Source organism: Magnolia sinica, chromosome 9, assembly GCF_029962835.1.
Source record: "Magnolia sinica isolate HGM2019 chromosome 9, MsV1, whole genome shotgun sequence".
NCBI lineage: Eukaryota > Viridiplantae > Streptophyta > Magnoliopsida > Magnoliales > Magnoliaceae > Magnolia > Magnolia sinica.
This window is the reverse complement of record NC_080581.1, coordinates 36,495,544-36,520,246: the sequence shown is the minus strand read 5'-3', so window position 1 is coordinate 36,520,246 and position 24,703 is coordinate 36,495,544. Positions and strand designations below refer to the sequence as shown.

The 24,703-nt window shown below is 38.9% G+C and overlaps 1 protein-coding gene across 1 annotated transcript in view; it reads left to right on the top strand.

The window, feature by feature from the left end:
- Positions 1 to 19,051, top strand: part of LOC131254958 (GDSL esterase/lipase At3g26430-like) — a 31,057-nt gene extending 12,006 nt beyond the window's left edge. Inside the window, exons 3-7 of the mRNA XM_058255658.1 lie at positions 14,126 to 14,375; positions 16,273 to 16,479; positions 16,573 to 16,742; positions 17,617 to 17,887; positions 18,577 to 19,051. Coding sequence (XP_058111641.1) covers positions 14,126 to 14,375; positions 16,273 to 16,479; positions 16,573 to 16,742; positions 17,617 to 17,887; positions 18,577 to 18,839 — 1,161 coding nt within the window. The 3' untranslated portion in view covers positions 18,840 to 19,051. The remainder of the gene's footprint in view (positions 1 to 14,125; positions 14,376 to 16,272; positions 16,480 to 16,572; positions 16,743 to 17,616; positions 17,888 to 18,576) is intronic.
- The last annotated feature ends 5,652 nt before the right edge of the window (positions 19,052 to 24,703 follow it).

The window sequence follows — 24,703 nt, the reverse complement described above, 5'->3', positions numbered from 1 at the left end:
CGGGTTGGTTGCAACTAATTGTTGTGTACCTTCGTAATGGTAAGGATTTCGGTTGGGGCGCACAACTAACCTGAGATCAGGAGTCTACTACATTGAGTCTGGCTGCCCAAATTTAGGTATAGGATTGGTTTGGATAGAAGTCCTTTGTGATGGACCCCATAGCCTACGATACTACGTACTATTATCCCGACTTTACTCCAGCTTGTTCATTTCATTCGCATCGCATATTGCATTACATCCGCAGGCATATGGCATTTTGGGTTGTTATGTTTCTGTACTTATATGCCCTAGACGAACTTAGTAGGATTTACATATTGTATTATATCCTCGACATCTGATATTTGGCTCTCTATGACTCCTCATTTGCATAGCTGATCTGTATTGCATACTCTGATATTGTATGATTTATAGACTTGCAGTATTTTCGCTTACTCTAATATCGTATGATTCATGATCTTGCCAGTAATTCTGATATTGTATGATTAAGGTATTATATTGAATACTTGGCACTTATCTTGCACACACACTTATACCACCCTCTAAGCTTTCTATAAGCTTATGCGCGATAGATGCGAACAGGTGGCATTAAGTTGCAGCAGCGTCGAGCTTGGAGCGTGCAGCTGACTTCTGGAGCTTTGATTTTTGATATATGTATTTCCCTTTCAGCATTTTATTCAAATGTTTATATTAGTGGATATGTGATGATGATGTTGCCTTTGTGATTTGGGTAAACTTGTGATTATGCTTCTTATGAGACAAATGTATGTTGGAAAATCCTCCTTGTATGATCCCAGGATCGGAATCTGGCGTATGCGCATTGGTAGCCAAGAATGGGGTACTATGGAGGCTGTGGGCACCGGATTCGGCGATCGAGAATTTTGTAAGCCCGATTTTTGAGTTTGGGGCGTGACACTCTTAGTCATTGATATGGGCCAAACTTGAGATTGAATCCAGGGGGATTTGTGCTATATTTTCATGATGGTCATCCCAATACTTATCATCTTCCAATTCAGTGCAGTACACACATGGAATGGGATCACTTTCCTCACATTTTGTTCCTACATTGGGTTGTGGTTCGAATATACTAACCTCTTCCTCACAATTGAAACCAAGTGTGTTATATGAGTGAAGTTTGTCAATATCATTATATTTGAAAGACACCCATGTCTCTTGATCATTCCTTTAGACCATCATCAAGATCGACTCTTCTGGAAATTGAACCATATGCTCATTAACACAATCCAATTCTTCATTCCAAATTCCGAAGTTCTCCACGAACGAGTTAGGATTACTTTCCTCACATTGTATTTTTGAATTAGATTGTGGCTAGGACAAACGAGCCTCCATTATCTTATCAATGCGTAAATCAAGCACTTTTAATGTTTTTATAATATATGCAAGATAGTCCATGTAACTCTGAAATGAATCCTCTTAGATCGTTTCTGGTTGGATTTCAAAGGTAGAGGACCCAAGAGAATTGTCACTATGATGTATTGCTTTCCCAACATTGATGTTTCCACTGATTATAGTCATACGGGTCATAGGTGGAAGAGTCTGATGGTTGTTGGTAGTACACATTATCACCCATAATAGAATCACGCATTGTTTTCTTCTTGTCTGATGGGTGATAATAGTTCTCACTCCCATAATTATGATAACCCCAACTCTCACGTACTGTTTTCTTAATCCTTGGGGTGTAATTTTCTCCCGCATATGATCACATAAGGATTTCTTAACTGGTGGAGCTTTGTATTCCAGTTGGTTCTCGATGATGTTTTCAGAATAATTTTGAGACATAGGTTGTTTCCTATCACAATCATCATACATCCCTTCCCAATATCTTTTAGCTATCTCAGTATACCGACGTTCCCACTCTTGTATGGTGAAACCCTAACTCTGAATCTAATACTAAAAGAGAATAAAAGAAAAATACTACAGCAATAAGAAATCTAGAAATAGAAAGAGAGAGAATTAAAAAGAAGTTACCAAATTAGAAGTTCCTAAATTAAGATCCTGCAAAACAAAACAAAACAAGTCAGTTTATAAAAATAGAAATTCTAAAATTAGAAAGTTTCTAAAAACAAAAATAGAAAGATGAGTTAGTTTCTAAAAAGGAAAGTTTCTAAAAACAAAGCAACCTAGTTTCTAAAAAAAAAAAAAAAAAGTTTCTAAAAACAGAAAATAGAAAGTTTGTAAGAAAAGAAAAAAATTAGTTTCTAAAAACAGAAAAAGAAAGTTTCTAAACCTAGAATTAGAAGGTAAGTTAGTTTCTAAAATAATTCAGAAAAACCTAATCCTAAAAATATAAAATAGAAAAATTCTAATCTTACACTAATTCCAAAACTAGTTAATCTCAGAAAAACGTAACCGTTAGTTCTCGACAACGGCCCCAAAAAACTTGTTCACAACCCCAAGTGTAGTGTCGCGATGTAGTAATAATCTCGATGAGACCAAGGTCGAATCCATAGGGACTGAACTTGTGTGTCTTCTGAAAGCAACTAGAACTAGAACTAGAAGAAGATGTCAATCGAAATCTGGAATATTTAAGAGAATAATTGTGATTAAAGTAATTAAAACTAGTGAATTTAAAGGTGGGAACTAGGGTGCTAAGGATCCACTTGTAGTAATTGGAAGGCTACCATGCATGATTCAAGGACACAACTGGACTCGGAGTCCTATCTTATCCAATTGATAAGAAGAGATTTGTTAGCTCTCTAAACTTCTCATGGATCTAATCATCAATGGATGAGAGTACTGAAGATTTGGAAGTGATTCCTTCACCTAAGCATGCCTAGGAGATAAGGCGAACAATAGGATTTACCAATCCCACAACCAATCATAAGAGAATTATAAAAGTTAAGAGGGATTCCGTCACCCTACCATGCCTAAGGGACGATGGTGAACAAAATGACTTACTAATTTCACAATCTCAATTCAAGGAAAAGAATATATTTCAAGCTATCGCAGATCCATTGTAATTTGTCACAACAAACCATTAAAAACTAAAAATATTCCTTCATAATCAAACTAGAATGTAAGAGATTTCAACAAAACATGAATCAAAACAAAGCAAACATCCTAATAACGCTACAAGCTTCACCTCTTAGCCTTTAACCAACCATAGACATGATTGAAATAAGAACTCTTAAACAAAACATTAACGAAGGAAGAAGAAGAAAAAATCTCGGGTGGCGGCTCCACCCTTTTACTCCACTCCTCAAACCTTAGAAGATGCCTAGGGATGTCGTGGGGACTCCTATTTATAGTTGTGCATCACCTACCTTCCCACCGAGTTGGAAAATTTCAGAAACCGCCTCAAATTTACGTAGCCCGCGCAACATCTGCATAACCCTCAACTGGTCGAGGACAGCCTTTGACTGGTCGAGGGTCGCCTTCGACTGGTAAAGAATTTCCTTCGACTAGTTGAAGATGACAAGAAGTTAAAGGATTTTGTCGCTGGAGTTCGAGTCGAGGAATCTTCGACTGGTTGAGTAGGATCCTTCGACTGGTCGAGGATGGGCTTAGACTAGTCGAAGGATGCCGATTTTTAGGGTTCTTGTTCTTCACTTTAAGTCTTCAATGCTCTTCCTTCCTCACTTCATTTTCTTGGATCTTTGGCATATTAATTTTTCATTTTTGGTCACATAAGATCCATCCTCGGCTTTGATGATTCTTGAGTGTTGAATCTATGCTTTTAGCATCCTTTTCAATCCAAGCTCTTAAATTCACCTTGTAATACAAACATGATTAAAATATAACATTAAGCAGTGTCATGTTCATAAAACCAAGTAATAAATGGGGGATAATATGCAATATTTGAGTCTCAATAGTGATGTGTTAGAGGTATCACAACTAGTGATTCAAATATTTATAATGGACATAATGTGTTTCGGGTAGTGGCCCTCTTAGTTGGCTTGTAATTTCGTGGGTTGTTTGACATGGTGCACAATTGATGTAAGTAAATTAACATGCATGTTACATCACTTCTCGGGATTGGATATCGCAAATAGTCGTTCCATGAACACATCGTGTCATATAAATCCCCCAATCGCATTGTTGTGTTGCCTTGAAATGTTCGCATAAATCCATGTTAACATTGGACACGTTGGTGAATCTCCATAGTTATGGGAAGCGGGGTGAGTCGGGTTTTCTATAAATTATATTCCACATTGTGATGATCACTACGTATGATGAGCAGCCTGTACTTTGCTAGGCATATATTCTTATACCTGGTTGCACATATTGATACCTCTCGTTGTAGTGGAGTACAAGACATATAAAAAATCTTGCATTACTTTTATGAATCTCTTGAATTATTGTTAATCTTAAAGGATAATCATCACTATGAGCAGGGCATTGATCCTCTCCAACCATACAGATGATGCAAGTGATGCATAGATTGAAGATCTAGAAGACCATCTCCCTATGAAAGATTATACTAAAAGAATAAGAAGATAGTTTTATGATTTAGTTTTATATTTTTGCTGTAAACTCGATAATGTAATAAAATGAAGTTTTATGATTTAGTTTTATATTTCCGTTGTAAACTCGATAATGTAATAAGCTCTCATTGAGAGGGCATTTGATAATTTGTTGAATTCTTTTACTCTAATGAAATAATAAATACAGTTGATTTTATTCTTGTGAATGGTTACCTTCATGAATGTAACTGGATATGATCTAAATGAAAAAAAATATGGGGCAATTTTTAAAATATCCAATTCATTCAATTATTAACACCTGATTTTTTTGGGCACGAGTATAAACTCTGGCCGTGAAAATTCAGGATGTTACACGACCCCCTTAAAGTATTTTTATGCGAGCAACAAAATTATTGCGACCACATAATGAAACATGGTTTCTCTATTGCGCGTGGCATAATAGACACCTTTCCTTTCACCTTTTCCTCTCGCAATACCTGAGATAACTCTTGATCCTCTTCTGGTTCTTCTGGAGTTCTAGAGTTTGTGAATAATGCAAATGAAGAGAGAAGTGGTATTTATAGGCAACCACACATGTGAACCCTAATTTTCGTACAACGCCTCATTGCGCAATGAACAAAATCCCATTGCACCCTGCACAATGGACCACTATCAGGTTCAGTTGTGCGAGCGATACACTCCCATTGCGTCCAACACAATGAACCTTCATCTGAATTCTATTATGCACCGTGCAACAAACGTATGATGATTTGCAATTTCTTTTTTCTTCTTAATTTATGCTCCAACAACCACGAGGGTGTTGATCCTCCCATGCACTCATAGTGATGATGGATGGTTGGATCGTCGATCGAACGACTTTGATGGTCCTAGGTCTGCCTAAACTTCTCTAACCCTCAAAATGACCCCCAATTTCTCCCTCTAATCTCTCTTAAACACTCTCTCTACTCTCTACCTCTAATTACTCTATAATATTTTCTCTCTTTAATCTCTTCTTTCTCTATCTCTATTCTCTTTTCTCTCTTTGTTCTCACTCATATTTGCTAGGAAGATTTTAGAGAAATGAGAGGAGTTTGAGAGTTTTTGTGATAGAGCTTTTTAGGTAGACAGGGAATTATAAAACGAGTGAGGGGTAAAATGGGGAGAAAAGAAGGAAAGAATGATGGCTAGCATGCGTAAGGGTATTGGTTGCATGAAAAAGGCATGGACTTGTTTGACTAATGGGGAGAGAGAGTGACATGAGTGATTGATGGCTTCATTGATGAATTGGTGGATGGATTGATGGATTGTTTGATTGTTTGATTTAACAACATTGAGATTTGTGCGAGTGGAGCCCGCGTTATGCGTACATTGCGCGGTACACTTCAGATTATGTCAAAAACTATAACTTCTAATCTGGGTATCACAATAGGGCATGCCGTGCGGCGTTGGAATTACGACGCCCACATGATTGCGAGAGTATAAGTCTCGGAGTGTTGTAGTACTAAAATAAGGTCGTGATCAAAACTCACTAACTTGTTCTGCTAGGAATGTGTTGGCACTGAAAACGAACGTATGGTCGATCTCACAGGGTTACGGGTCTTACAATTGTCCTATTTTTGCCATTTTTGGTTGAATCAAAGGTGGGTTCGGTGGGACCGAAGGCTGCTGAATTTGTGTAGTTTTCTCATCAACAGGGGACTTTTAAAGCCAATCTAAGGATGGTTAATTTAGACTCCTATGACTTAGGGGATGATCAATAAAAGGTTTACTTATCGAGTTTAAGATCATTTAAAGGTTTAGGTTGTTTTGAGTCAGGGGTTAAGGTCACAAAGGCATTATTTACCTATTCTTTGTTCCTTAATGATCCACCTCTACTTGTGTCTTCAGTCTTTAGCTTCCAAGGGCTCAACCCGTCTACATGGCACAAGGACTCATGTGATTGACAAATAGGATGCATAAATTAATGCACTAATAGAAGGAAGAAGGGAACCAAAAACACTATCCTCCCTTTTACACCATACTCCCCTCCTATTAAAAAAAAAACTTGGAAGAAATAAGGAAACAACTAAATGAATTCGAGCGGCAAAGGCCCTACGTTTTAAACCCATCCACATCTTATGTGGGTCCGGCTGGGTTATCATGAAGAAAATCTAACTCTTTCACATGTAAGGAGTTTTAATTTCATGTTATCAGTCCAAGTTTGAGGGAAAAACTCATCAAAGATGGACCACACTGAAGGAAATAATTCAAATTTAACATACAAGGTTAGTATAGTTGTGGACCACGGAAAACTTTAAACAGAAAATTGAAAAATCCTTTCTGTAGGATCAGGGTTGTCTGATTAAAATGAATGGATCATATTGGCCAAGGTGTAGGCTGAATTTCAGTTATTAGTGGAGCCCATGTCCATGTCTCAACAAACCTTTCTACTTTTGGGACAAGAGCCCGTGTGCTTTGTAACTCGCACTAGGTATTCCCAGTGGTTACTTTCACGATCCTTAAAGCGAAGTTTCAGTAGAAATTTCATGAGATCCATCCCATCTACACCATGGAAAACTAAAAGTTATAATCATAAGATGATAAGGCAGGTCACACTAAAGGAAACAATTGGAATGAAACATCCAACGCTAGTTTTACGTAGCACCCACCGTGGTGTTTATATAAGATCCAAGCCAATCATTTCATGTGTCTCATCAGAATAAAAGAATTACCCGTATTCTAAAAATCAGGTGGATCATATCACCTGATATTTAAGAATTGTATAATTTTTTGAAGTGGCCTAGCTGAGTGCTGAATCATCCTGAATTTTGTGATTAGAGACCCGTAATGGGTTCTATACAGATGGACGGAGTGAGTTAAGTCATTTTTGTTGGGTTTAAAGCCCCAACTCTTGCTGACGTGTGGTTGTAACCACCATGAAAAAAAAAAAACTGAAACTTTAAAGAGGAAAAGAGACCTGCTAAATTATTGTGTTTTATTTTAATGAATTGGAACGAGTACAGTGGTGCCTTTTATAGGCTTTTCTACTTAGGTGAAATGACTAATTTATCCCTGTCTAGATACTTCCTAGGGGCAACTAAACATAGAAGAAATCTAGAATAATATCCACTGTTATCTTAATCCAGCTAGCAATCTAAACTTGAAAAAAAAAATCGTTCTAAGCTAGCATACACGGCATTCACATGTTATCAACAGTTAGCACAAGAGATCCTTACATGGTTTTGGATTTGCACAATCCACCACAGTGTCCAACACTCCCCTTCAAACCAAAACTGGCTTCATTTTGAGCATTGTTCTTAGTCGTTTGAATGCATCTGTCGACAATGCCTTTATGAAAATATCTGCCACCTGTTTCGTAGTATGACAATACTCTAATTTCATCATTTTCTGCTTCACATGATCTCTCAGAAAATGGTATTGGGTATCAATGTGTTTGCTTTTTCCATGCTACACAAGATTTTGGCTAGCTCGATTGCCGACATGTTATCCACATATATGACTGTGGATTCTTCCTGCAGATGCTTTAGCTCCTTTAGCAGGTTTCTCAAACAAATTCCCTCATAGACAGTGGATGATGCTGCCACGTACTCTACTTTACATGTGGATAGCGTGACCATACTCTGCTTCTTCGAATTCCATGTGAAAGCAGTCGTTCCGAAATAGAATACATAAACAGTGGTGCTTTTTCTTTCATCTTGGTCACCTCCCCAATCACTGTCTAAGTATGCATACATCATTACTTCATCATCGTATAGATAGAAAAGACCGAATTCCATTGTTCCTTTGACGTACCTGAGGATTTTTTTTTTTTGCGACTAACCAGTGTGATTCTTTTGGTGCTTCCATATACTTAGAAGCCCAACACTGTAGACGATATCTGGACCTTGTGATTGTAAGGTACCTTAGGCTTCCAATCAGACTCTTGAACATAGTCAAGTCAACGCTTCTCCCTTCGTTGTCCTTTGTCAGTTTTAAGCCTGTTGCTACAGGCGTGTTTACGGCATTGTAATCGGCCATCTTGAACTTTTAAAGTAATTCTTTGGCACACCTTTTCTGAGATATATAGATGTCATCATGTTGTTGCTTCACTTTAATGCCCAGAAAAAAGGACATTAGACCTCCGTCGGTCATCTCGAACTCCTTAAACATGGCCTTCTTGAATTCATCAAACATCGGTCGACTGTTTCCTGTAAATAGCAAATCATCAACATACAGGTACGCTATAAGTATATCGCCATGAGCATTCTTCTTGATGTAAACTGCATGCTCATATGGACATCGGGCGAAGCCATTCTCTTGAAGATAGTTGTCGATGCGTGCATTCCAAGCATGTGGAGCTTGTTTCAACCCATAGAGGGCTTTTTTCAGTCGATACATCTTGTGTTCCTCCTCTTACATAATAAAGCCTTTATGCTGGTCAACATAAACCTCTTCATCCAGAATTCCATTTAAGAATGTAGATTTCACATCCAGTTGGTAGATTATCTAACTATGATGGGCTGCAAGGGAGATAATCATCCTCACAGTGTCAAGGCGAGCAACAGGAGCGAAGACTTCTTCATAGTCTACCCCATACTTCTGTTTATAGTCCTTTGCTACGAGCCTTGCCTTGTAGCGATCGATCTTACCATCAGCATTTCGCTTAATCTTGTACACCCATTTGACGCCAATAGTTTTCTGACCATTAGGAAGTGTAGTCAGCTCCCATGTATTATTTTTCTCAATGGCATGAATTTCTTCTTTCATAGCAATTCTCCAACATTCTTCTTTTATGGCCTCCTGAAATATCAGAGGCTCGTGATCTACATACAGGCAGAAAAGATTGACCTCTTTAGTTTGTTCATAGATGTCGCTTAAGCTTCTCATTTTTATAGGTGTCATGGGTGAGGATGAGCTAGCCGAATTTTGACTTGATGGAGTACTTCCAGGAGTGATGGAATGTACTTTAGACTTATGTGTATTGATGATGTGGCCGAAAGAGGTGTTGCGGGCTTTGGCTCTTAACGGTCAAGCCTTTCTTCATTTTCTTCTGTTTCGACTTGAATATATTTGGTCGATTCTTCATCGTTCCATTTCCAAGCTTCTTCCTCACTAAAGACCACATCTCTGCTTACCACTACTTTATTAGTTAGTGGGTTGTAGAACTTGTACGCCTTCGATTCTTCACTGTAGTCGATGAAGATGAAGATGCACTTCTCACCACGATCATCAGGCTTTTTCCTTCTCACTTCTGAAACTTGAGTGTAGGCGACACACCCAAAGATCTTAAGGTGCGCCACGCTTAGCTTGTATCCACTCCATGCTTCTTGTGGTGTCATAAACCTGACACTCTTGGTCGGACACCTATTGAGTAGATAGGCAGTACATGCAACTGCCTTTGCCCAGAAATTCTTTGACAGAGTTTTCTCTTTCAACATGGTCCTTGTCATGTCGAGGATGGTGTTATTTTCTGTGCCGGAATTCTATTCTGTTGTGGTGGTTCCCTCCAATATTCTTGAAAAATATTTGAGATGTACTCCCCACCTCTGTCAGATATAAGGGTTTTGATTTTAAGACCACTTTCTTTTTCAACAAGGGCCTTAAAATTTTAAAAAACAGTAAAAACAGCAGACTTCTCTTTGATTACATACACCCACAATTTTCTGCTGAAATCATCAATGAAGGAGATTAGCTCCAATGGTCCACACATGACAGTGTGAACCAATTGCAATGGTTCTCTTGCTCTTCGGGATACTCCACTCGGAAATGAGTTCTTTTGCTATTTTCCAAGTGTGCATGCCTCACACACATATTTTGAAGCTTCAATAGCAGGCAAGTCATGCACCATGCTTAATGAGGACAGAAGTTTCAGGCCACTGAAATTTAGATGGCCAAAGCGAAAATGCCACATTCAAGAATCATTCTTTGCTTTTCCATAAAAACATTTCTCGAGCATTGTGTTTATATGGAGAGGAAACATATGATTCTTCTGATAGAGTTTAACTTTTACTTTACCTACATGGGTACCTTTGATGAGTCGCCAAAACTCACGTAGCCACGAACTCCTTCTGTGAGTTCCACGAATAGTTCTTTGTTACCACTCATGTGGTTGCTTGCACCAGTGTCGAGATACCACACATCTGGTCGTTCACATGCCTTTTTTTTGTGCGAGAAGGAGTGTAGAGTCTTCTTGTTCATGGTGTGATGCTTCGGCATAGTTTGATCGCTTGTCTTGATTCACCGGTTTGCTCCAACAATCAGATGCATAGTGGCCAAGCTTGTTGTAATTATAGCACTGGATGTTCTTTGTACTTCCCTGTCCACGCATCGATCTGCCTCTACCATTTTCTCTTCCATGAAAATTGGTATTTTTCTGCTGGTTTTGTTGATGGCTTGGATTATATCCACACCTTCTGCCTCTTGCACGATTGCTAGTGCCACGGCCCCCTCATTGTATATGGTCATTCTTTTATTCATTTAGAGTCAACTTAGACTGTAAGGCATGTTCAAGTATTGAACCAGCATTCTTTTGCATTCGTTGCTCATGCACTTGTAACGATCTCATCAACTCTTCAATAGATAATTTTTTCAAGTCCTTTAATTCTTCGATCGCCACAACCATATGTTTAAATTTGGTTATGAGAGATCGCAGTGCCTTTTCCATGACAAGTATGTCTTCAACTTTTTCACCATTTCTTTTTAAATTGTTGATAATAACAATTAGACGTGAGAAGTAGTCAAAGATACTTTCACCTTCCTTCATGTGCACCGCTTCGAACTCGACTTTTAGTGTTTGAAGGCGAACCCACTTCACTCGATCAACACCCTTGAAGATGGTGCCAAGGGTATCACAAGCTTGCTTGCTTGATGTTGCTTCAATAATCTTTTCAAAGGTTGACTCATCTAACCCTTGATAAAGGAGGAACAAAGCCTTGTTGTCTCTCTTCCTTTGATTTTTTAGAGCGGTCTTTTCTTCGTTGGTGAAGGCGGCTTCTTCTTCTATAGTGAGTTCTTCATACCCATGGGTGACGATCTCCCATAGTTCTTGCGATCCAAACTACGCCTTCATTTGGATGCACAGCTTTTCACAGTTGTCCTTTGACAACTTAGGAACCTGTGGCTAGATTGTGCTAGCCATCTTTTTCTATTTTTTACAAAGGGGGAGAAGGATGGACTAGAAGAAGAAGAAGAAAAAAAAATCTTCTAAAATCTTCTTCTTTTTTTTATTTATTTAAAAAATCTGATTTTTTGCTAAAAACAAACTATTGGCTTTGCAAGCTGATTTTTTTTTTTAAACAAATTTTTTATTTTTTTGTTTTTGAAAAGATATGCACTTGCAATATGATTTTTTTTTTTTTTTAAACAGATTTTTTTTTTTTGAAAAGATATGCACTTGGCTGAAAAAAATAAAAAATAAAAATAAAAATAAAAACAAAAAATTGTTAGAATCTTCTTCTGGAACAACGAACCTAAAGCTCTGATACTAATTTGTTGAGTTTAAAGCCTCAACTCTTGCTGATGTGTGGCTGCAGCCACCATGAAAAAAAAAAAAAAAAACTTTAAAGAGGAGGAGAGACCTGCTGAATTGCTGTGTTTTATTTTGATGAATTGGAAGGAGTACAGTGGTGCCTTTTATAGGCTTTTCTACTTAGGTGAAATGACTAATTTATTCATGTCTAGATACATCATAGGGGCAGCTAACCATAGAAGAAATCCAGAATAATATCTACTGTTATCGTAACCCAGCTAGCAATCTAAACGTAGAAAAAAATAATCTCAACACTACAGCTAGCATACACAGCATTCACACGTTATAACAGCTAGCACAAGAGATCCTTACACGATTTTGGATTCCCACAGTCATCAACAGCTAGCACAAGAGATCCTTACACGATTTTGGATTCCCACAGTCGCCAACCGTGTCCAACAATTGTTTCCATCAAAATGAAAGTAACCCCGGTCGGTTGCTACTACGACCTAGTCAGATGTTTTCCTTTTCAAACAGTGCTGACCGGTGTGAGAGAAGAAAGCATTACTACCGCGAGCTAGTCAGGTGTTTTCCTTTGTCAAACGGTGCTGACTGGTGTGAGGGAAGAAAGCCGGTTGCCTGTGGCATCAGCCACAAGGATAACCCTGGCCACCGTGTTGTATGTATTTTATTCCCGCCGTCCATCCTATTTTAAAGCTCGTTTAGGGCAGGAGCCCAAAAACGAAGCAGATCGAAAGTTCAAGTGAACCGTGCCACATAAGGGATTGAAAGCCCACCGTTGAAAACTTCTTAGGTGGATGTTTTATTTGCCATCCAACTTATTCATAAGCTCATATAAATTTAGATGAAGGATAAATACGACTATAAACTTGATCCAAAACCTCTGTGGCCACCAAGAATTTTTCAATGGGGGACGTTCATTCCACACGTTTTCTGTGGTGTGGTCCACTAAAGCTATCAGCATAAATTATTATTTTTTGCCACGTGCCATAAAAAGAAATGAAAAAAAAAAAAAATAGATGGTCGGCGTAGGTAAAACACATACATCACGGTGGACCCAGAGATATTGGGCCAGGCTGTACCACATGGATATCCTCACGGTGGGTGCAGCAGGCAATATGCCTCCCGTAAGATTCTGCCCGGGTTTTTAAAATTCTTTGGTGAAGTGACACAAATACCCAGTTAACTACTTTTAGAAATTTAAAAGATTATCGTCTGTTTAATTAAGAAATGTTCAGAGCTAAGAGTTTATAAGTTACAATGCTATTACTTGCATCAGAACAATTGGTCAGTTCAGTTGATTCATCCTGACGGTACATCTGTCACACCCACATCCAATTGACCACCAATTAAAAAATAGGCCCATCGGATTTATACTAAGTCTTAACAAATAGACGGTTTAGATTACCGAATGGATGTGCTGGTCTTGACCGTCTTTTTTATAGGCCTCTGTATTTTAGCATTGCTGTGGATTTTAAGAGATTGCTTACGAAATACACGCTAGGCAGTTCGGATTAATCGTATGTATGGTGCAAGTATCCCACTGCAACTACTACTACTATAACTTGCGGTGGTACGGGATCAATTGTATCAGTTTATTTTACAATTATTTTTTTTAGCATGGACCACCGAGGTCTGTAAATGAAATCCAATCCGTCCATCATGTGCGCCCCATCATGTTCTCTTATGAATTTAAAAGTAGGATGAATCAAAATATTTTGGGCCACACAATGTAAAGTCATACATAAAACATATAAAGTAGGTGGTTTGGCCCGCCAAAGTTAGCTTGATTTTTGGATGTCCATTCATCGTTTTGGACTGTATCTTATGAATGGATTGGGTGGCATACAAAAAATACGGTGGACCACATATAGAATCTGGAAGGTTTTGATGGTGGGATCCCACTTCCAACAGCTCCATGTGGCGCAACCAACCTGAGTCTTGAATCAGTCTAAATTTTAGGATATAGGGTGAACTTGAAGCGGCCCACCTAATAGACGGAGTGGATGTGGACTCTAAATCACGGAGGGGCCCCCACACAAAATTATAGAAAAAAGATTATTATATTCTAGTTGTAGGGAACCTAATGGTCAATGATAAATTTTATCTTATCGGTCCATCTCAGCTGCCCAACATTCACTGCCCAGTGCTTTCTCTATAAAATCAAACTCTACGACCCTTTTCCTATTATTCCCTTCATCCACCGTTTCAGCTCTTTCAAATTCCTCCGCTTTAGTCTCTCATAGATGCTCAACCAAGGGTTTTTTCTGCCTTCTTTATTTTATTGCCAGTGATATTTACACTGAAGCCTGTTTCGGGCTTGACCGAATGTCATTTTCCAGCCCTCTTCAATTTTGGTGACTCGAATTCCGACACCGGTGGATTGTCTGCGGCTTTCGGGCCGTTCCCTCCTCCGAATGGGGAGACCTACTTCGGCGCACCTGCTGGAAGATATTGTGATGGACGCCTCATCCTTGATTTCATCGGTGAGTTTTTCTTTTGCACAAGATGCATGTGATCATATATTTTATTTATTTTCATCGGATAATCGGCAAATTGCAGTGTAAACTTCAAAATATTTTACACAATTAATTGTTCAGAATAATTAGACCAACTAAGGCGTATTTAGATCTTAAGTCATTTAAAATAAGTTACTTATACCTTAAGTAGATTATCTTTATTTCTATTTGTAATTGACAAGAACACGTATCATATGATTCCTCCTGCAAGGAAAAACCATAGGACATGGACAGGTACAGTATACTCTGGTTTCTTTGAGCAAGTGGGGCCATTGATCAGTGATCCAAACCATTGGTGCAGTGGGCCACACCTTAGATGGACCCTTAACAAACGTTGTCTAAGATTCGACAACCTGTTGGCATATTATTCCCTTTTAGTCGAACGTGGACCATATATTCACTAATTGAACGGTTCAAAGTAGATCAAAGTTACATGGGCCCACAATGATGTATTTATTATATCCACATTGTTCATCCATTTGGCAGGATCACTTTAGAGCATGAGGCCAAAAATGAGTCATATCCAATGCTCGAGTAAACCACACCATAAATAACAATGGGGACAATGATTCTCGCCATTAAAACATTCATAGTGCCCACATAACTTTTATTTTCCATCTAATTTGTTCATAGGGTCACACACATGGATGAAGATGAAAAATAAATATCATATTGATCCACAACTTCCGTGAAACCCAAAAGGGTTTCAATGCAATCCTCTACTACTTTTTGCATTGTGCTCCACTTGATCTTTGGATGGGTCTTATTGTTCGGCTCAAGCCTTACGATGAGCTAACCAAATGGGACGGACTGATTGGATAAAACACGTACCTGAACTTAGTGACGTCATCACACCAGCATGTCGGGTGGTGTGGGTACACCAGCCAATAAACTTCCCCTTTCCCATGGTGGCTCACCGATCAATGGTTCTGATTGCCCCTACCCAGAACTACAAGACAAAGCTCTGCGACGTTTATTAAAACAACGTGGTTTGACTGCTACCCTCGCCTGTCTAGAGCTGGGGACATGGGGACATGCTGGGCCTGCTTGGAGCCACCGTGATGTATGTGATTTATCTACCATCCACACTTTATTCATAAGCCCAAAAATGAAATAGATCCAAGTCTAAGTGGACCACACATAGGGGGTTAAAAGGCTAGCATTGAAAACTACGTAAGGGCCACAAAAGTTTTGGATCAAGCTGATATTTGTGTTTTCCGTTATCCAGGTCTATATGACCCTATGGAAAGGTTAGATGTCAAATAAACATCCCATGGGGCCATAGGAAGGTTTCAACGGGACATCTTATTTTTGGGCTCGTAACATAAAGTCATGATATGGAAAAATAGATGGATGGTGCACAGGTCTTCTGGCCCCATATGCATCCATCACGTGCACCACACGTGCACCACATGGCACGTCCAGCACATCAGAGCTGACTATCTAGTGGGACCCACAAATTATATCATCTGGCCTAAAACTTAGGCCGGTGAAATTTAAGTGGGCCACACCTGCACCACAAACCATCATCCGCTTTGGTGGGCCTGCTGCCCATGTCCCCAGTGGACTGAGCACCTGCGTTTGAACTATGAATTCATTCCAATTTTCTTTTTCAGAGAATTTATGAATAATAATTTATAGACTCTTGTAAAGCAAAAGACAAGAAAGAAATAGAGGCTGATACCCAAAAAAAATTGCAGATATGAAATCAATTCTATAGTGTACCGCAGGACCACAAATTTATACACACACACTAACACTCTCTGAAACATCATATTTATTCCCGTACTTAAGCTTTGAAGTTATAGATTGTTTTCCTTTAAATTGCAAATGAATGCATGTTTGGGTGATTTTGAATTCTCAGCTCAGAGCATTGGATTGCCTTATATCGATGCGTACCTCAACTCCATCGGGACCAACTTCACCCACGGAGCCAACTTCGCCACAGCTGCATCAACGATTAGAGAACCAACCTCAACCTTATCCCAGGGGTTCAGTCCATTTTCCTTAGATGTGCAGTCATGGCAATTTGATCAGTTCGTAAATAGATCACAAACAGCTGCCAAACGGGGTAAGTACTAATACTACTTTAATAGCATTTGGAAATGTGAAATATGAAGATAATGACTTGTGTTGTTTTGGGGTGCTTGAATTCCATATGCAGGAGGAGTCTTCAAGGATTTGTTACCAAAGGAGGATTATTTCCCACGAGCTCTGTATACATTTGACATAGGACAGAATGACTTGACTGCAGGCTTTTTTTCTGGCTTGACCGAAGATGAAGTTATAGCAACTATACCTGATATTCTCAACAAGTTTACCATAGTAGTTGAGGTAAACTGGAAGAAAAATTATATCTTAAGATGTTGTGGTAAATAAGCTTACGAGCTTTTTGTTAGGCCCACATGCATGTACAGTCAGCTAATGTACATTAGAAGAAAACCATTTGGGTGGGCCACAATTAGGTCAACAAATGTACGGTTGTGAAAAGCTCTATATCACATGTATATATGTAGTGAATTATTTAAAAATTTAAATAATTAGGATTTGCGCTGCAAAATTCTTTAGAAGTTTGCGTGTAACGAAACCTGCCCCTGTGAAGTGAAATTTCCAAGGGATGCTTCTCAAGGAATGAAAATAGCAAAATATCCGCATGAAGTCTTGAATTGTGGAGCCCATCCAATCCATCTAACAACCGATCATGGTGTTCACACCACCCAAAATCTAGCTGATCAACTACCTGATAGATTGTTTAGGTAATTTCTCTCCTCAATAAGCATTGTGAGGTAATTTCTGTCAGCGGAGGCATCTCATACACACAACCCAAGGCGTGAGATGAATTTAAAATCTATACTTAAAAATCGAACATCCCATTTAGAATGGTACCCTTTGGAATCCATTCCTAAATAGTTTTTTTTTTTGGAAGTAATGATTACGAATTTCTTTGTTTTTCTGTGAATTACCTGTTATTAAACAGGCCATAAAATCAGACATCCTCTCTCTCTCTCTCTCTCTCTCTCTCTGTCTATATATATATATATATATATATATATATATATATATATATATATATATTACTCAGCATATATATTCAGCAAAGTACAAAATCCTCACTCTCTCTCTCTCTAGCTGACTGTTGTGGTATGGTCCCAACTGATGTTATTCATGACCTGAGTATTGATGCATGAAAGGTAATGTGGTGACGCAGAACGTATACTGGCAAGGAGGGAGGTCGTTTTGGATCCACAACACAGGTCCTTTTGGCTGCCTTCCCTACGTTTTGAATAGACTCCTAATTAAAGCCGATCAAATCGACCCTGTTGGTTGTGCCACTCCTTTCAACGATGTGGCCCAACAATTCAATCTCAAATTGAAGGAAACCGTTGATCAGCTAAGAAATGACTTTCCATTGGCAGCATTCACCTATGTCGACGTATATTCAGCGAAATACTCCCTCATCCACCAAGCCAGGAAGTATGGTAAGTACTTTCCAACACTCCCCATTTAGTCTCTTCCTTGCTTACCTGTATTGTTTTTATCATCTAAGAATATTATTAATGGTACATTTGTTCCAATTTACATAGACTATATGGTGGACCCCATAGAGAGTGGGTGTGTAGACCACTTTGGTCCATTTGAAGGTAAGGAGTGTACTGCGTTAGGAGAGCTCATAGTAAAGCTCTTTCCCAAGCTTAATGGGAGTGACACAAATGGCCTTGAAACAAATGGCCTTGAAAATATCTCAACTGCCTCTAAAGTCATTTCTTTCTAATGGTTTACAGGAATCTGTTTCTCCAGAATTTGCAAGTTAGATTTTGCCAAGGAAACAAAAAACTTCTCTTTTTCTTGAAAATGAAACCGTTACTGTGATATGAATTCCCTTTCTGTAGGGCCTACTTCTCCAAGTATATAGTGTTTATCCCTAAAACTTCACAAACCATTGGATTGGAAGTTTGCAGCCTTGATTAAATATTTAATCATTGATTTTCAAATTATCCAAGCATATTAGATTTTGAAAGACAACTACTTTATTTGATATTTCATATTTAATTGATATTCATTTTATTTACAACAGTTTACCATTTATTTATTGTTCTCTTGAAAAAGAAAAAGAAAAAGAAGCTAGGCAGTATGAAATATTAAAATCCTTTTTTTTTTTTTTTTGCAGGATTTGAACACCCTCTTAGAGCTTGTTGTGGGTATGGAGGCACCTATAACTACAATCAACAAGTGTCTTGTGGAGGAACAATTGTTGTTAATGGAACTGAAGTTTTGGTTAAATCTTGTCAAAATCCGTCGACTCGGATCAATTGGGATGGAATTCATTATACCGAGGCAGCTAACAAATGGGTGCTCGACCAGATTGTTAATGGTGCATTTTCAGATCCGCCTATTCCATTGAAAAAGGCATGCCATAGGGAGGCCCATTGATTTACATTCAGTTCCTCCCCTATTCCATTGAAAAAGGCATATGCCATAGGGAGTCCCATTGATTTACGTTCAGTTCGGTTGAGTCGTCTCCATATTTTTTCTTTTACTTTGAAGCTAGGATTTATGAATTTACATTCCATTTTAGCAGCTTATTTATTTAGAGACTATTTGGAATGCAAGATAAAATGGTATGAATTTACATCTGGGGATTATTTGCTCCATGGTATTAAATTGTAATGCTTCGAATTTGAGGGGTCGACCAAGTACGCGATCCTCGAAGCGTGATTCAGTTAAGCATATATCATAAACACTAAATTAAACAGTGTATATCATCATTAAAGCAAGTGTACATATATCCATACATCCAAATAAGTCATAAAGTCCACTCAGCTAAGGACTCAATACGCATGTCCAAAAATACAATGTAAGGTGAGTCCTTATCCCCAAAAGAAACCAAAAATTGATACTCCACAACTGCTCCCCTGCACATTGCAAAAACTCCCTGTTGTGGTCCATGTACTCCTCAACAGGTGTATCCTCCTCTAGGGCACCTATATCGATGAAATCATCTGGTTGGTGTTTTAAAACATAGTCCTAGGTAGAAGTGAGTGATCAATTTAATGTTATTATTAACCAAAGTTTCACATGTTATCAAATAGATACAAGCATAAATGATTATGGCATATCAAAACACAAATCCTATATTTGTTTCTTTAAATGCATGAATGAGGATCAACGATACCAGTATAGAACCAAATCAATGCTATCGTTAGTGAGGACATCAACATATGAGCAATGGTTGGCCCAAAGCACAACTCAAAAATGTTATGAAATGTATGATTAGTGAAGTATTTATTAATGTTCAGGTCAAACAACCAGTTGGCAAAGTAGGGATATCTCTATCAAATCTCAGGTCTCTATCCAGATCATGCAGTTTGTTGTGGCACTAGGCGGCTCCTCACTATTATCCCTTAATCCTCTTTGGGTTAAAGGTTGGCCCCAGTATGGAAAAGGCATACCACCCATATCATCATCATCATGAGAAGGTCGCGGCCTACTTTTGTGCTCGACAGTCACCACGGGGAAGATAGGCTTGTCACCTACTGTTTTGCCAACGTGGAAGGCTCAATGCCCCAACATATGCCGATAGCTTAGACACGGTGTCCCATACCACCATGTGATGCCCTCGAGTCTCATCAGATTGTATTATACTAATAATTATGAATGTACCTCATTCATTGGTAACAGGGTATCTCGGATTCCATGTTGTGTCACAAACATTGGTCATATATGCAATCAAGCCGTGCGAAGGACTAATCTGATTGTCCAAGAAGAACCCTGGACATACTGGCATCGAGTGCAAGCATCCCATGTAGTAACTACTGTCAATTGCTCGAGTTGTGCCTCAGTTAATCACATGACTCGGGATGGCCAAATTCAACGACCATCTTCTGTTTCAAGGTTAAGCAAGGCTAGACCACTTTCTAATATAGTTTAATTTACAAAATATGACTAATAAGTAATATAACATTTATTTGACATTAACAGTGATCTCAAACTTAACTCTAACCAAACAATGAATGTATCTCAAGGCAAACATTAATTAAACACCAACAAAACATACCATTTTCATTACAAACCCTAAACAATCACCAACAAGGTAAGCATTAAAATCAGTATGCACCTTGCGTTAGTTCGCTCGACTTAGATTTGCTTCTAGGATTAGGGTTTAAGGAAGAATTATTGAAACCTAAACAATTCAAACAAGCATTTTGTAAGGTTTGGGAAAACTCAACCCTAATATCTAGATTCAAGAATTTTAGCTTGAAGTTTAACTTCAAGGAGATTTGGAGAAAAGGAAACCCTCACAATTGATCTCTCTCTCTCTCTCTCTCTCTCTCTCTCTCTCTCTCTCTCTCTCCTTTCCAAAGCTAGGGCATAAAATTTGCATGGGGAGAGGGGGTGTGAATTGAAAGGGTATAATAGTACTAGAATGTGTGCAAATGGTCGCAAAGGCTAAGTTTTCATTATGCTAACCCTATGGGAGGTTGTTTTCAACTACCAGGGTCCATAAGAAGGTGCATGGGTCAATATAAGCCAGGGCATATGTGTCCAACTAGGAGAACTATGTTTGTATATAACCATATGATGATCAGACGTGCCGATCAACGAATAAGGTCCTAATCCAGTTCGACGATCACCTCTGGTCAATCCGGGTTGCGATTATATAGATATGTATAGAAAATGTCTTAAGTCAGTGTCTTAAGTTTGACCATGATCTAACGATCTGAAAGTCATAGCTTCGGCAAAGAGCGTAGGGTGATCATTTCACTTAAGTTCAGGTTATCAACTAAGGCACTCGCACATCTCATGTGCTTAGCTTGTGGGCTGAAGTTGAGCAATTTGAGGCACCACCTTGGTTCAGTATCCACGATGGACATCAAGCCCAACAAGGCAGATGTTAATATATGTTTCTGAATCTAGCGAACTTAGAACCCACGGTCTAGACCTAATCTAGTTAAGTAGGGCATTTATAGGATAAGTTAACCCTCGAGACTCCTCGTGGGTGTATCCGTGATAAGCAGGAATGGGTATTTGACTCTAATTTTCCTAAATTTGTTATCTCTAGTATAATTAGGGCACCTAGCTAGGCTAGTATGACCCACTGACAGTTCCACTTGCATACATATTGGGGTTCCTGTGTGGAATTTTACATAATGTTACAATCTACCTCCTTAAAAGAAAATTTTATCACCGAAATTTGTACATGCTTGTACTCCTCAAGTATCTGTAGGTAGCTCTTTCATACTTCAGTCTCAGTCTGCCACATGGCTTCATCCTCAGTGTGGTGGTCCACAACACCTTTACTAATGGGATGACTTTGCTGCGTGGGACTTGCTCCTTCTTGTTCAGAACGCGTGTCAGTCAGAGCGCATAGGTGGTATCCTCACATAGCTTCACTTTGTCCCATTTGATAACATGTGATGGATCCAGCATGTACTTTTTTTAGCATGGACACACGGATCACGTTGTGTACACTTAAAAGTAATGTCGGGAGAACTAACCGGTACGTGACAGTGCTGACCCAATTTAGAATTTGGAATGGGCCTATGAAACATGGGGTCAGCTTCCCCTTCTTATCAAACTTGAGCAATCCCTTCATGGGGGAGACCTTTAGAAAAATGTAGTCTCCCACCATGAATTCCAGGTGTCTCATCTGTTTTTTTGCATAACTCTTTTGCCAACTCTGAGCTATCAAGAGACGCCACCTAATAACGTCGACTGTGGGAGAGGAGAAAGAAAGGAAGAAATGAAAGAAAGAAAAGAAAAGAAAAAAAAAAAAGAAGAAGAAACAGGGAGACATGCATAACGATCATCCATCCGTTCCTTCATCTTCGGTAAATGATAGGTTTCAAATTTCAAGTTGATGATGTGGAAGGATGATCAGTTGTAGTTTCTTCAAGATGAGTAAACGAAGCTGGCTCAACGGAGGTAGTCAGTAATCTCGTTTTATCAGGTTGAATTGTAGGTGCTAACCAAGGTAAGTCATCACCTTTCATAACAACTTATATTAAAGTCCTAATTTAGAATGATAATTTGTGTAACATAAACGTAGATGGAAGATGAAGTCCTGTGTTAAAGCTTAATCTTATGATGTGTGTAAATTATAGTTAAAGTTGAACCAAAAGCGTACACGCCAAGTTTTAACAACATAAGAGCTTCAATGTAAGAGGTGAGGGTTTTATCCTTTAAGCTTACAGTAATTTAAGTTGATTTATTTATTCTGCCATTTACCTGTATTCCTATTATTTCATCTGGCCTCTTTCGTGCCTTTTACGATATAAATTATCCTATCTTTCATGTTCACATGTTTTCTAGGAATTATCCTATCAATTGATTTAGTTTATATCATTATAACTATTGGCCCTTTTAGGATTATGACATGATGTCAATTATAAGGGATTTCTCTGAATTTATGTGGGGCCATGGATACAAGCCTTGCCCCTGCCTTATCAATTTATTGAGTTGGCTCTGCCACTCTTCTTTTGTTGAGTTGACCATTGTCACTCTTCTCTTCATTATGTTGGCCTTGTGCCATCTACTTTAAGGCTTGGGCATGTGTCTTGTTATTCCAGAACCTCCATGATTTAGTTTTATATTCTTCATGATTCAGATTATACTCTTCATGGTTCAGTTATATTCTTAATGATTCAGTTATATTATCTGTAAGTGCAAGTGATGTGTTAAGAGGTATCACAATTAGTGAATCGATTATCTTATCATGGACGTAATGCGTTATGGGTAGCGGCTCTCTTGGTCGGTACGTAATTCCGTGGGTTGGTTGGCGTGGTGCATAATCAATGTATGTAAATCGGCATACGTGTTACATCAACTTTTCGGGATTGGATGTCGCAAATAGTCGCTCCATGAACACATCATGTTACGTAAATCCTTCAACCGTGTGTTGTGTTGCGTTTAGATGTTCACGTAAATCCACATTAGTGTTGGCCATACTGGTGAATATTCGTAGTCATGGGATGCGGGTCGAGTCGAATTTTTTATAAATTATATTCCACATTGTGATGATCACTATATATATGATGAGCCGTACACACTATGCTAGGCATGCATCTCATGTAGGGTGTTTACGCATACTGATATCTCATGTATTAGTGGAGTACGAGACGTATCAGTACCCTTACATTACTTTTATGAATTTCTTGAATTACCGTTAATCTTAAAGGATAACCTTCACTATGAGTAGGGCATTAACCCTCTCCTAACCGTACAGTTGATGCAGGCGACGTACAGATTAAAGACTTAGAAGACTGCTTCCCTATAGAAAATTATCTTGAAAGACTAAAAAAACAGTTTTAATATTTAGTTTTATATTTCTGCTGTGAATTTTGATACTGTAATAAACCTCCCATTATGATGACGTTTAATTATTCTTTTTACTCTGATGAAATATAATCAATACAGTTGATTTTATTATTGTGAATGGTACCTTCATGAATGTATTTGGATGTGACTCAAATGAAAAAAAAAAAATATAGGGTGCGATTTTCTAAAGCATCTAATTTATACATCATTAACACTCGGTTTCCTTGAGCACGAGTACAAACTTTGGCTGTGAAAATTCGGAATGTTACAAGTGGACTCACCTTAGATGACTCAGTTCAAGTCGAGTTGACTCAGCTCCACTTAACCGCCCACCTTCTCTTCTCTCTTCTTCTTTTTGCAACCCATATTGCTGGAATGTCTAGCAAAACAATGACCAACTCAGCAACTGAGTTGCGCTTGACTCAGCCGAGTGCGGGGAGAAGAACAGTGCACTCTTTCTTCTTCCCTCTTTCTTCTTTCCTTTCTTTTCTTTTCTTCTTCCTTTCACTCCCTCTCTCTCATCACATGCTGGAATGTCCAGCAAGGCATGGACCGGACCCAAACCTGACCTGACCGAGTCAAACTCGGTTTCAGCCGAGTCAGCCCAACGACCTCCTTTCTCTCCAGTTTCCCTTCTTCTCTCTTCTTCCTTTCTCTCTTTCCCTTCACTCTTTTTCTTCCTACTAGGCTGGAGTATCCAGCAGTACTCGAACTAGGCCCAACCTGGCTGGAACAGGTCCAGCTCGGACCTGGCTCAGCCCCGACTCAGCTCAGTTCGGGTCGTCTGATGTAGTGGTGCAATGTGGCCCAATCCAAACTGTCCTACCCTCTCTCTCTCTCCCTTTTCATCCGTTCCTTCTTCATCTTCTCTTCCAGCTGGAAACATTCAGCAATGGACGTCAGGCTGGGACAGACTCGGTCCGATTCGAGCTCGTGCAGCAATGCACGCCCTCTGTTGGGCTTTTGAACGCATTGGGCCC